This window comes from Lepisma saccharinum, chromosome 18 (assembly GCF_977018435.1).
Source record: "Lepisma saccharinum chromosome 18, izLepSacc3.1, whole genome shotgun sequence".
Lineage (NCBI taxonomy): Eukaryota > Metazoa > Arthropoda > Insecta > Zygentoma > Lepismatidae > Lepisma > Lepisma saccharinum.
The window spans coordinates 41,960,348-41,973,797 of record NC_139246.1 but is presented as its reverse complement, the minus strand read 5'-3'; the positions used below and the strand labels follow the sequence as shown (position 1 = coordinate 41,973,797).

The window sequence follows — 13,450 nt, the reverse complement described above, 5'->3', positions numbered from 1 at the left end:
ATATTTTACCTCTATTATTGTTGCTGTTGTTATACAAATCATAAAGTTGAGATTGAATTGAAAATACTTTGGCGTTCGTGCCAAGTTCAGGTTTGAGCCTACTATTGAGCCTACACCTTATATCCTTTCCATAAACATCTAACATTTTGTTGATAAACCGTTAATTGTACGTTTTCACGATGCACAGATATCAGAGACCACTGTTGAGTGTTTAATTTGTGTGTTTTGAGTAAAAGAACATCGCTATGCAACCTGAAGCTCTACTACTTGGAAATAAAATAACACGTGCAAAAAAATACGAGATCATGTAGTCATTTCAGGTACGAGTAACTGTTTCCCTTACATAGAAATGTGCATTAACAAGAACAACCCGATGATGATGTACTGAAAGCAACTACAATTTTTGTTGCAGTGCGATTTTGAGAATAAGAGGAAGAACAAGTAGGCGGATATTAACACTGTCTTTTTTCTATAATGCTAAAAACAATGAAAAACATGAAACAACTCACACGGAGCTGTAGGCTATTATCAAAAAATGTTAAAAAGAATTCTCAGTGGTGACGAAAGAAAGAAAACAGCCGCTGATATAAGTGTAGATCTCTTGTACGTCTGCACGTAGATGACGTAATCTATGTAAACAACATGGCGAAAGGTTATAACTTAGCAAAGGGCACCGTGGAAGTAAAACAAAATTATATTGCGTATTAGTTGCTGATGTGTGAGGAGAACATTTCATGCTCTTCCTTCCAAATTCAAACAATTTCTCACCTAGGAAGAAAACCTAACATAGGAAATATTCTAGTGTTTTATGGGGAAAAGACTAATTTTGCCTCACGACTGCCATCTGTTGTTTCTTTTTCATACTATTTATCTTCTTCCATAGTTGGTGATAGAAGAGAAGAGAAATTTTGTTGTAAATAGGATTCTTTTCAGTTCGTTAGGAACCAATATAGTTGAAAATGTTATTTTCCTTTCATCAAAGCCTTGAAAATTAATTTTAATGCACTTGAGATTATCTGCGTAGTCTGTGTAAACTACAACCCAATGTAAGCTACGCGTAGATACGTGTAGACAACGCATGTAGACGTAAACTTATAGTGTACGGCACATCACTGCCGCCACTACAGGAAAGTAAATGCTATTTCTCTTCCAGAACCAACGGATTGCCTGTTGAATACAATAATAGCGGAATCACTTCAATACCTAACATTCTACGCTCAAAGTGACGACATTGTTTTAATATAACGTAACATGGCATTCTATTATGTTGAAAATAAATTTTGAAGGGGGTGCGGAAGAAAATTAAGGGGCGCGAACGCACCCCTCCCCCCATGGGCCTGCCCCTGATGTTACTAGTCAGTAAACTAAAACATTGGATCTAACTTAGGTCATTAAATCTTATGATAACATTTACGCGTAATTTAGAAACACTTAATAGACCATTTACATTTTAACCATACACATCGACTGACATCGGGCATTTTTGAGTCAAATGTCACCGAAAGTTCCTGGCGGGACGAAACAAATGAGCTTCGGCTACACAGCATGGTGCCAAACGTACTGTAAAACGGGAGAGAGAGAGAGAGTTGATCAGCGCCGTTATTGGATAACAGTTGTACAGTGTCCCTCAAACGTTTTAGGACAACGACATTTTAAACTAGGCAACCCAAATTACGTAAGGCGCTGGTGGGTTGCGTGTAGAGTTAGGCTCAATTTCAGGGTTGCCATATGCACAATACATATTTATGAAATACGCGAAAGGAATAAAACCAAGTATTATTGTATAAAACTCTAAAAAAATATCACTATTACATTTGTCGCAAATAAGAAATACTTTCTGAAAGAAAGAAAATTGATTTTCTAGTATTTTATTATCGCTGATGAGTCTACACAAAGGAAAAGAAGAGAGGGGAAACGAAAAGGGACAACAAATGAGAGGAGAAAGGAGAGAGCGATAGGGGAAGAGATAAATTAAAGGAGGGAAGAAAAGATAGGACAGATGTGGATATGAGAAGTAATCAGGAGAAAGGGAAAAGATGCGAGGAGAGATGAGGAAATGGAGCAAACATTAGAGGAGAGGAGGGAAAGAGATGAGAGGAGAGAAGAAGAAGAGGTTTGAGAGGAGAGGAGGAGACGAGAAGTGAGGAGTTGAGAGTAGAGTAAAAGAGAGAACATGAGAAGAACGAAAAGAAGAGGAGAAGAGTGTAGTGGAGTCGGAAATCTAAGACAGGAGAGGAGATAAGAGGAGTGGAGAAGAATGGGATGGAGACGAGGCGAGAACAGGAGGGAAGGCGATATGACATATAAGCAGAGAAGAAGAAGGGGAGAGAAGAAGGAGAAAAGAGAAAGGAGACGAGAGGAGAGATGAGGTATTTGTAGAAAATATCGTCTCAGCATCAAGAATTGATGCATTGATCAAAATATCGACATGAAACATTCAATAATATTTTGAAATGAATTGGAGAATGTATTAGATCAGTAATGCCTTTTGGCTGAGTTCAGAGCGAGATAAAATCTGCCACGTAAGATCTTTGATTCTACCTGCGATTATACCACTAAAAATATGAATGTTATTTTTTATACATTTATAAGAATTATCCAATTTTCCAATAGCTAGGAGGAGCTAACCCGAGTGAAATGTAGATACTCTAACGATAGTTGTGTTCTGCTTCAAAGGCATTGACAAATATTAATGAAACAACTATTTATATTTGTGGTAATTTAGGACATACTAATTTTACCCCTTTACCCACTCCAGTTCAATGCAAGGATACCTCCGCAAATATCGCATGAAAAGTTGTCATCATGTGCAATTCTCCATTAAATGTTTGGGCCGATTCGTACTACTTTCGTTTTCTTTGTTACAAACAAGTATTCTTTGCACATTACATGTAGGAGGAGAGGTACATCTACATTTCACTGTGGTTAGCTCCTCCTAGCTATTCTCAAGAACGAAAGTTTGTAGGGTAGTGGTTACCGTAGTAGATTGTTAACCTGATGGTCGTAGGTTCAAACCCTCCGGTGGCAGAAAATTTTCGTAAGTTTTAGACATATCCCATTGTGTTCATTGTCCAAGCAGTGTGAAACGGAATGATTCTGTTTAGAATTAACGATGGGGGAGGAGAAATGTTAAATAACAAAACCTCCATTTCAACGAACTGAAAAGTGGAGAAAAATTGGATAATTCGTAAATGTATAAAAAATAACATTCATATTTTTAGTGGTATAATCGCAGGTAGAATCAAAGATCTTACGTGGCAGATTTTATCTCGCTCTGAACTCAGCCAAAAGGCATTACTGATCTAATACATTCTCCAATTCATTTCAAAATATTATTGAATGTTTCATGTCGATATTTTGATCAATGCATCAATTCTTGATGCTGAGACGATATTTTCTACAAATACCTCATCTCTCCTCTCGTCTCCTTTCTCTTTTCTCCTTCTTCTCTCCCCTTCTTCTTCTCTGCTTATATGTCATATCGCCTTCCCTCCTGTTGTCGCCTCGTCTCCATCCCATTCTTCTCCACTCCTATTATCTCCCCTCCTGTCTAAAATTTCCGACTCCACTGCACTATTCTCCTCTTCTTTTCGTTCTTCTCATGTTCTCTCTTTTACTCTACTCTCAACTCCTCACTTCTCGTCTCCTCCTGTCCTCAAACCTCTTCTTCTTCTCTCCTCTCATCTCTTTCCCTCCTCTCTTCTAATGTTTGATCCATTTCCTCATCTCTCCTCGCATCTTTTCCCTTTCTCCTCATTAATTCTCCTATCCACATCTGTCCTATCTTTTCTTCCCTCCTTTAATTTATCTCTTCCCCTATCGCTCTCTCTTTTCTCCTCCCATTTGTTGTCCCTTTTCGTTTCCCCTCTCTTCTTTTCCTTTGTGTAGACTCATCAGCGATAATAAAATACTAGAAAATCAATTTTCTTTCTTTCAGAAAGTATTTCTTATTTGCGACAAATGTAATAGTGATATTTTTTTAGAGTTTTATACAATAATACTTGGTTTTATTCCTTTCGCGTATTTCATAAATATGTATTGTGCATATGGCGACCCTGAAATTGAGCCTAACTCTACACGCAACCCACCAGCGTCTTACGTAATTTGGGTTGCCTAGTTTAAAATGTCGTTGTCCTAAAACTTTTGAGAGGCACTGTACAACAGTACACAAAGCACGGAGATTTAGAACACAAAACGCCAAAATACTGTACAAACTAATAACAACAACTGGCAAAAACAGACGTACGAAACGTGGTAACGGGAGAACGATGTTATCCCTATAGCTGTTACTTCGCAACTGAGGTTCTTGACAATCATCGAGCCACACCCCCCGAAGACGATGCCTGGACAGATAGAGCTATGTAGGATAAAGTAGGTTAGCCTCCAGTTGTGCCTGCTATAAGTACCTATAGTAACCGATAAAATGACCAAATTTCTGTTGCCAAGTTCAAACTTTAAGTCAATTTAACGTACCTACAAGTTTCTTGTGAATACTAATACAGTAAAATCTCGTTAATCCGGACCCCGATAAGCCGGACTTCGCTTAATCTGGACAGGCTCAAGGCCCCCTCCCAAAAAAATAGCAGAATGCAAGGTTTTACAGAAAACCAATTTCCACAGCAAGAGTTTGGAGTGATGCAGGGCTAGATCCGTCGGGCACATCATCATAATATGGGTATCGCCTATGTACGTATTGAATTGTATGTACAGTATTGCTTTACATTTTACTGTACTGTATTGTGTATTTAAGCCTATGCCCTTTAAATACACCATAATAAACGTGTTTTGTTGCTATAAACGGAGTTTTAATGCACTTTCTATTGTTCTTTTAGGCTATTTCAGTTAATCCGGACTTTCGTTAAACCGGTCAGCTTATCCCCCCATTAGTCCGGATTAACGAGGTTTTACTGTACATATAAATTATCAGCATTATGGCATGAAAACTTAAGTGGAAACACATCCTGCTGTTGTCTCGGCTCCACAAGGCTGCATACTTTTCGGCAGGGAGATCTTTGAGTGGAACATTAATAAACACGAATGATTTTTCAATTGTGTTTCCTACATAGTTAAGAAATGGTATACTATATGTATTCAATTCCATTTTGTTTGAGGGGGATAAAGACATCCCTGGCAAGGATAACAATAATTTTATTTTGCCTGGGAAAACAATTGTTGTGGGGGGGGGATCCCTGGCATTCTCTTGTTAATTCGCACACTGGTTAGAAGAATATATCCTGGTTGAGCTATCGTTCTCTGTTCTAATAGGCGGGTTTTTCACTGCATCCTCAAGGCTTTCCCATCTTGCGTCTTACGGTTCATGTCCACTTAATAATACCGTCATTTACTATCTTCTTCTCCGCATCCTTCACCCATTAACCATTCCTTCCAGCGTGTCTCTAAATAGGCATTTCCTGTGTCCCAGTCAATGTTTTTTTTTTAATTTTCTTGATCACTTCCAACGTTGCTTTTCTCTCACCAAAGTTTTATGTCCGTTTGACACGCTTTATTTTTCGCCATAGCCACATTAATCTAATAAAGCGTATAGACATCTTTCCTCACTTCTTCGTAGCGTCCAGTTTTTGCGCCAAAACACCTACACTCCACGCAAAGCACTACGTATGTTTCGCCAAAATGTAATCATTATCTATGGATTTATTGCTCTGATACTTCTTATGCTAGTACAGTCAACGACAAAGATAATGGTAAGCAAATTGTCCACCGCTAGTTTCATTACTTTTTTATTCTACATCCTGTGTTGTTCTAAGGAATGAAACTTTGTTGGTTCGAAGCAGGCATTGTTCTCTGCTAATTGACGTCTTTATTTCAATTCGTTGTCATCACATTGTGTAATTCAGACCGAATGAAAATGGTGGTGGACATTTCGCCTATTGTTTCTTTCGCCGTTCGGTGTACTTGCTTCAGTCCGTTAGTCCCAAATAATTAGGGATTGTACAGTGGGATGCACAAGTATTGCTCGGCAAATTGTCCATGACTATTTTCATTAATTTTTCCTTCCCTTTTACGTATTTTTAAGGAATGAATTTTGAAGTATGATTCTAGAGAAGAGCAACTTGTTTGGCACTTTGTTTCAATACTTGAAGCTCTCACTGCGTAAAACAAACCGAATAATCCTGGTGATGGACAATTTGCTTGTAAATAATATTGCGTCGCACTGTATCGAGAGGAAGGATTGATTGATTTGGTTATATTATGAGTGATAATATGAAGAAACTGATGAAGGGACACACACAAAGAACTCATGCCCAGGCCGGGATTCAAACCCGGAACTTCTGGCGTCGTAGTAGGTACCGAAACGAGTTACAGATCTTTCTCGTTCTCGGTACTGTCCCGAGTTGTAAATGCCTGCCTCGCTCTCACCCCTATCTCAAGTAAGAATGGTATCTCGTCTAGTCTCGTGTGTGAGGAGGTGTGTCTCAGTTTCCACTAGTAATAGGTCCATCTAGCACCCTGACAAGACATAGACCGAAGAGGTACTATAAATATCGGTGTCTTCCCGTTCCATCGCTTCCCGATTCATCGCTTCTCGAAATGTGGGCGTGGTTTGTCCCGATCCATCGCCCCAGAAGCGTGGTGTCGTGTCGTGCAAGATTCTGTTCTCGTTGAAAGCAATCAAGTAAGTAATCTTAATAGGCCATGGCCTATGTACATATATATTTTCGCGCGCGCGTGTGTGTATGTATGCGAGATTCTTTCCGCTAATAACAATAGCAATATGACCACTATGTTTTCTTTCCAGGTTCTCTGACTGGAAAATGAAGGAGCTTCAGGTTAGGTTAGGTTAGGTTAGGTTAGGTTAGGTTGCATTGCAACTTCTAGGCGTATTCCACATCATCGTACAGTAAGGTCGAGATTACGTTTCTGATAACAAAAACATTTTTATATTTATTGTGTACCTACTGTTCATTCATTTATTTGCGTATTATTTGTTTATTATTTATTTATGAAATGCTCAGTTGTTTATTTACTTCTTTTTACATATTTATGTGTGTAACAACGTTTCTTAGTTTTGTTTGTGCGTGTGGCACAGATTTTTATATACATTCTGCGAGTGTTCATTTCCTTATTTTCGGAAGCGATGGATCGGGAACACCTGACCCGGAAAAATACAGGGTGAGTCATAAGTCTCCATACAAATGGTGAAATCGATGACTAATGTTTATTTTTCCTTTTCAGGCAGGTGAACCAATTTAAAGAGATACCACTAACGAAGGAAGAACGGATTGACATCATTCTGTTGGCTGGGAGTGGTACCACCTGTCATGTAGCACGTACATTCAATGCAACCCACAGAACGCAGATAACCCATGACACTGTGGCCAAACTTATCAAGAAGTTCAGAAGGACAGGTTCCGTCGCCGACGAAAACAGGCCTGGAAGACCAGACAGCAACAGATGAAAGGAGGGTAACGCAGGTGCCACGGTGTCATGGGTTATCTGCGTTCTGTGGGTTGCATTGAATGTACGTGCAACATGACGGGTGGTACCACTCCCAGCCAACAGAATGATGTCAATCCGTTCTTCCTTCGTTAGTGGCATCTCTTTTCATTGGTACACCTGCCTTAAAAGGAAAAATTAACATTAGTCACCGTTTTCACCATTTGCATGGAGCCTTATGACGCACCCTGTACTTCCGTTATCAGGAGCGATGGATCGGGACAAACCACGCCCACTTTTCGAGAAGCGATGGAACGGAAGTAAATCTATAAGTCGAGACAAGAACCTCACCAAACTCTTCGAGGCAAGACCGAGACTTGCTGTCCCAGACTTCGATAAGCAAGTTTGAAAATTCTCACAATAAACAAAATTGATTATTTTATGCCACTTAATCGGACATATCCGTTGGGCGACTGATTACGTATAAGTAGGTCATATTTTGTTTATCGTAATTGCAGCGCTAATCTATTGGCGGCGACTGTGAATTTGTGCAGCATGGTCGCATAGGCTTTCATTTTCCGGGTTTGTTGCTTCGAAACGAGTAGATAAAACAACAAAAAAATGTTCGTGGGAAAAGCTATTTGCCTTAATTATCTCTATGCACTGCGAAAGTTAGATTGCAACAAGGGTTGTTAAAAGGATCAGGAACCCATAAATTCGGCTTCCATTGGCTTCCGCAAGAAGAGAGCAACTTTTTCTTTCTCGCACAATTTAAATTCGGTCTAAGTTGCGTATTCTTCCGTTGAAAAAATATTCCTGGACCGTATTCAAATTCATCCCGAAAGAGGCTCCTGGTCCGAATTGAAATATTTTAGCATTAACCCTAGTAGAACCAAGGTTTGATCTGTTACATGCTGGACTAAGGGTAGCATTTTGTGCCACTTTACTATTCCGCTACATTTGTTAGTTATTTTGCACTGCTAGTATGTTTTGTTTAATATAAGTCATAGTTTGTATATTTTTAATGTTTGTTAAGTTTTTTTTTTATTTTGAACGATAAGTAAGTCATATTTTGTATATTTTTAATGTATGTTAAGTATTTTTTATTTGGAAATGTACATCTGCATATTTATTATTAACAATAATAGAATAAAACATTATAACACATTTCAGTTCTACATTGTCAGTAAATTACAGTTCCTCAGCATTACTCACTATTATTAGAAATTACACAGTTGTCACAGATCTGAACTTTCATGCAGTGTCTTCCACAGACACATTTACCACAGTCATTGCATGAAATTGTAGTTCGTGAGAGTTTGTTTCTTCTTTCTCCATTGGAAATGCAAATGTAACACATATTTCCTTTTCTCGAAGCAGTTGCATAAGTAGATATATCTATGGGATTGTCAACCGTTGACCTAATTTTCCTTTGAAGAACGTTTTCCATTGCCGTACCTGTATTTGCATTTAATCCCTCAATGTTCTTTGCTCTATCTGCTACATGTGGCTCAATCAACTTCAGTTTAAAAATTAAAATGGATAAAATTTTCTCTTGAATTTTAGCAAATATGAAAATACACATCTGAATTGACAATAAACAGGATTTTTAATTCAATTGCTCAAGGCAGTTTCGATTACCAACACAAAAACGTCAAAAGTGGTACTTTATGCCACACCTTGGTCCTGCTAGGGTTAAAGAGGTTTTTTAAGATCCAGAACCCATTTACGATTGCTGATTTTCTCTCCTGGACCGGAATTGAATTTATTTAAAATTCCTTGACCTTTAACAACCCTGGTTGTGAAACGATTCTACACTGTAGAAACAATTTAGTCAAAATCGAGCAAAATTTAGTCACTTTCGGTTTGTAAAATTGTAAGAAAGGCATTACGCTACAAACATTTCCCGTCAACTTTAGCGTGCACAACAGCATGTTCATGGTGGTAGTATCCTTCCGCGCAATGATGGGCGCACAGAAACAAAGCTACACTGAGAGGAAAGATAGTTCTTTCTTTCGATTGACAGTACGCATAAAAAAATATCTGCTTCAACTGAAGAATGGATGAAAACATTTTCTGTGGGTGAATTAGAATTAACAATCAGATTGCAAAACTTAAAATAAAATATTCTACACAAATGACTAAATGGACATGGTAAAGACTGAGTACCCAAACTTACTCACTTTAGAAAACGGCTTCTTCAATTTTGATTAAAACCCCCCGAATATATCGATTTAGTCACTATTGACTAAATCATTTTTAACAGTGTATAACGTGCCTTCATTTGAGTATTGTACCGCTTGAATGCGGCCCGTGTTGCAGCTGGAACCGCTCGGATTTGGGAGTGTCCTTTCATCAATTTTCTCTAATCAACACTCACCCTCATCGTCGCCATTGTCCAAATCTGGCAGGAAGGCGACGTAAAACAATACGAACACTAGACCGAGACTCTGCAAAGTTTCGTCTCGCTCGATATCATTATTGTCAGTCCAGAGTTTTGTCCATTTTATGCTCACGTAGGCTAATCGGAACTGAGCGTACAGTTTAAGGCAGTGTTTCCCTACCGCCGGGCTCTGGCGTCAATTATACCGGGCCAAGAGAGGTTCTCTTGAAGCTTGCGACCTGGAAAGATAGCCTTTCTTTCGGGTTTCCAATGCGATAACAGAAAATGTTTTCGCTGTAGTGGATGTGAGCGATGAAATGATCTAACCACGGGGCGCGTTGCTTCCCGCCTCCAAATGTGGACGTTGACGGCGGAAGGGCATCGCGCCCAATTTAGTTTGTTAATTTCTTGATATTGACTAGAGGAAACTAAAATCGCCGCCCTCCGAGGCGGAGTGGTTAGCACATCGCGCTAGGACGCAGCGGTTCCGGCCTGGGCATGGATGTTTGTGAGTGTCCATTCATCAATTTCATCATATCATCACTCATCCCCATCTTCGCATTTAGCCTAAAGTAACAGAAAAGCAAAGTAAAATAAAGCAAATAAATCAATCATTACATCCAATCCTTGTCAACTAATTTAACCTAAATGTTATATTTGTTAACAAGCCTAGACAAAAATATAACGAATGCTTTATAATTATACCATCAAGAATACATATTAATTAACGTATAAAGTTAAAAAATAGAATAATGATTTACCAGGCCACGGGTTTACGAAGCTTGAGTCCGAACCATTGTCCGGTGTGCCTTCAGCTGGAATTAAACCCGAAACTCCTGGATACAAGGTGACATGCAGCTCCAAGTTTGTCTCATCTCGAGTTAAATCTTCGTGAGTGTCCCTTCATCATCATCGTGATTGGCCTAAGGATGCAGAAAAGTGGCATTAAATAAAATACAAATACAGTAAAACCTCGTTAATCCAGACTAATGGGGAATAAGTTGACCGGTTTAACGAAAGTCCGGATTAACTGAAATAACCTAAAAGAACCGTAGAAAGTGTATTAAGACTCCATTTATAGCAACAAAACACATTTATTATGGTGTATTTAAAGGGCATAGGCCTAAATACACTATACAGTACAGTACAAAGTCTGCGGGAAACAGAATTCTATCAGTGGTTGACTACCTTTTCTTTGGGAAGTTCTCTTGTTGACTTCTAGCCACATTTAAAACCTTGCATTCTGCTTTTTTTTTCCTGTCCGGATTAAGCGAAGTCCGGCTTATCGGGGTCCGGATTAACGACGTTTTACTGTATTGTCTCCTTCCTAACAAGTTATCAGTTCAAATTGTTAATTTCGTTATTCGTATCTGGCATGATAAATGCAGCTTATCTACAGATGTTTTTGTTTCTAATGTTGTCTGGAAGCTCAGATAAGTCAATGTTTCAATAACAGTCATTGTAACGTAGTAGTTGATTGTAAAAGTGCCTCGGTAGAGACACATTACGTATACAAGGCACACTTGTGTAACCAACGTCTGACATCAGTTTCGTTTCAGTGTGCAAGGACAGATATTGGGAGGAATGGAAACCCAAGAATCAGGTTAGTGTTTTATCTGCTGACTTGCTTGGCCTTGAGAACATAAATTCTACTTGCAACAAAGTATGCTTATCAGTGTCAGTTTTATTGCTGTTGTGATCACACCAAGTACTGCTTTATCCCACTTTGATACAAAAGTGTTAATAAATATATCCAGTTCCAGACAACAAGGTCAAACAAAAATACCGCGGTAAATATCTCACTCAAGTGCAGTGACTTGCCTCCCCCCTGTAGGAGCATCTACACCAGCCGCTGATACAGGGGGGAACCCCCCTTCTTTAACACGTTGACTGCCACAATAGAAAAAATCCCTGGGGTCATAATGTTTTATTACGAGAATATAATAAAAACATTGAAAGAAATAGGTTTCTTGATGATTAGATGCATGAGTCATGTGAAACTCACGCGGCGCTAGACTCAATTATTACGCTGCATGCCACGTGAGTTATACGAGTTGGCTCACAGCATATTTATTGTTTTTTTCTGAGTATTGCTATTTGTTTTTTCAAACATTGTTATTGTTTTCCCTGAGCATTGAGTCTTTTGTTATTTGTAACATGACTCTGCCGTATACTATTGTATCGATATCGTTTGAGGAGCTGGACAGCAATAATTCACATAAAACACAGCGGCCAATATTAATTGTAGTGTTCAAGGAAATATCCACCACGTAGCGTTCGTTACATCTGCACCCACTGCACGTTTGTTTTCAATCACGAATGTCTGTGTTAGCATCTCCTGCCCGCCCCTTTGAATTCCTTATGCTCACAAGAACTGGTCTCAATTATGGCTGCTCGAGGCAACAGTTTGTGCTGTAAATAAGTTGTAATAACTTGAGTACTGATTATTTTGAATGAAAATGCATACAATATGAAATTTAATAAGATTATTCGATTCAAAGTTGATGTTTTCTCTTAACTTTCCCAAGATTTCGATTTATTCATTGATAATCTCGTTCATCAAGTGGAAGTAAACAGAAATGTTATGTTTAATTGATTGATCCATTCTATCCGGACCAATGCAAATTAGAATACGTATTCAGACCTCATGAGTTAATCCTCGGGCAATTTCTCTGTCCGCCTTTGATATGTACCAAGGTTGGGGTTCCATTTTTAATCTGTAGAGCAGTGGTTCTCAACCTTCCTGAAACCGATCCTGGTATTTTTTTAAAAATCGATCCGAACAATATTCCTCGTAAATATCTATTTTTTAAAAAAACGTTATACATTAGTTAAATGTACGCTTGAAATTATATATTAGTAAATATGTTATGACATAATCATAACCTACAGAGTCGACGAAAATTGCTTGATAAACTAAAATGACATATTTCAGGAGAATCCATCGCGGTTCGATGGTTGAGAAATACTAGTGTAGATCAAGTACTGAGTAGCATATTTGAGTATGTAATGGAATCGAAACAATTTTTGTTAACTACATTGGCTCGATTCTAAGAATATTTTGAACATACTTCGTGTGTGAATGCATAATCTCACCGATATTTTAACTAGCAATGTTTCATGAATGTGACCTCCAATTATATTGAATCCGAAGTTGGGCTGTATAGTAGTCAATCCTATGAGGAGATTCCTAATTCTTCGACAACATGCAGACACGAAACTAATCTTATTTGCAACCAAGGTCCGTTGACTTGTTTGCCGTCTGCTTTGGAAGGAAGGTCTGTTCATAACGCCCCTTTTGAGCAAGCGGTGGTGGTTGTAAAACTGTGACGTCATATAGATGACAGGTCTCTGGGGAAAGCTAGTTTTAGCAAGGGAAACTTGTTTCTCTGTTCTTTCATTGAGCTTGCATTCGTGTATTTCCCCAGTAATTGTTTTATGCGATTCATATTGTAGTGTCTGGGTGACAATAAATAATGTCTCGCTGTGCTGCAAGCGCATGAATATATCAAGAAAACGAAAAATTCCCATATTGTTTATCGTATAATTCCGTCCGTTGATTTGCTCGGACAAATTTCAGGTTGCTATTTTTCTTTTTATACCAGTGTGTTATGAGTGTGATTTAAAATCAAAATTGTAGGAATTACAACAAAGAAGAACCTGAAGAAAGGT

The 13,450-nt window shown here is 38.5% G+C and overlaps 1 protein-coding gene across 2 annotated transcripts in view; it reads left to right on the top strand.

Moving 5' to 3' along the window:
- Positions 1-13,450, top strand: part of LOC146002544 (organic cation transporter protein-like) — a 111,377-nt gene that overhangs the window by 29,320 nt on the left and 68,607 nt on the right. The window contains exon 1 of one of the 2 annotated variants that reach the window (XM_083140466.1): positions 11,253-11,381. The exons of the other annotated variant lie outside the window; for it this stretch is intronic. Coding sequence (XP_082996592.1) covers positions 11,363-11,381 — 19 coding nt within the window. The 5' untranslated portion in view covers positions 11,253-11,362. Of the gene's footprint in view, positions 1-11,252; positions 11,382-13,450 lie in introns of those variants that run through there. 2 annotated transcript variants of the gene reach the window in all.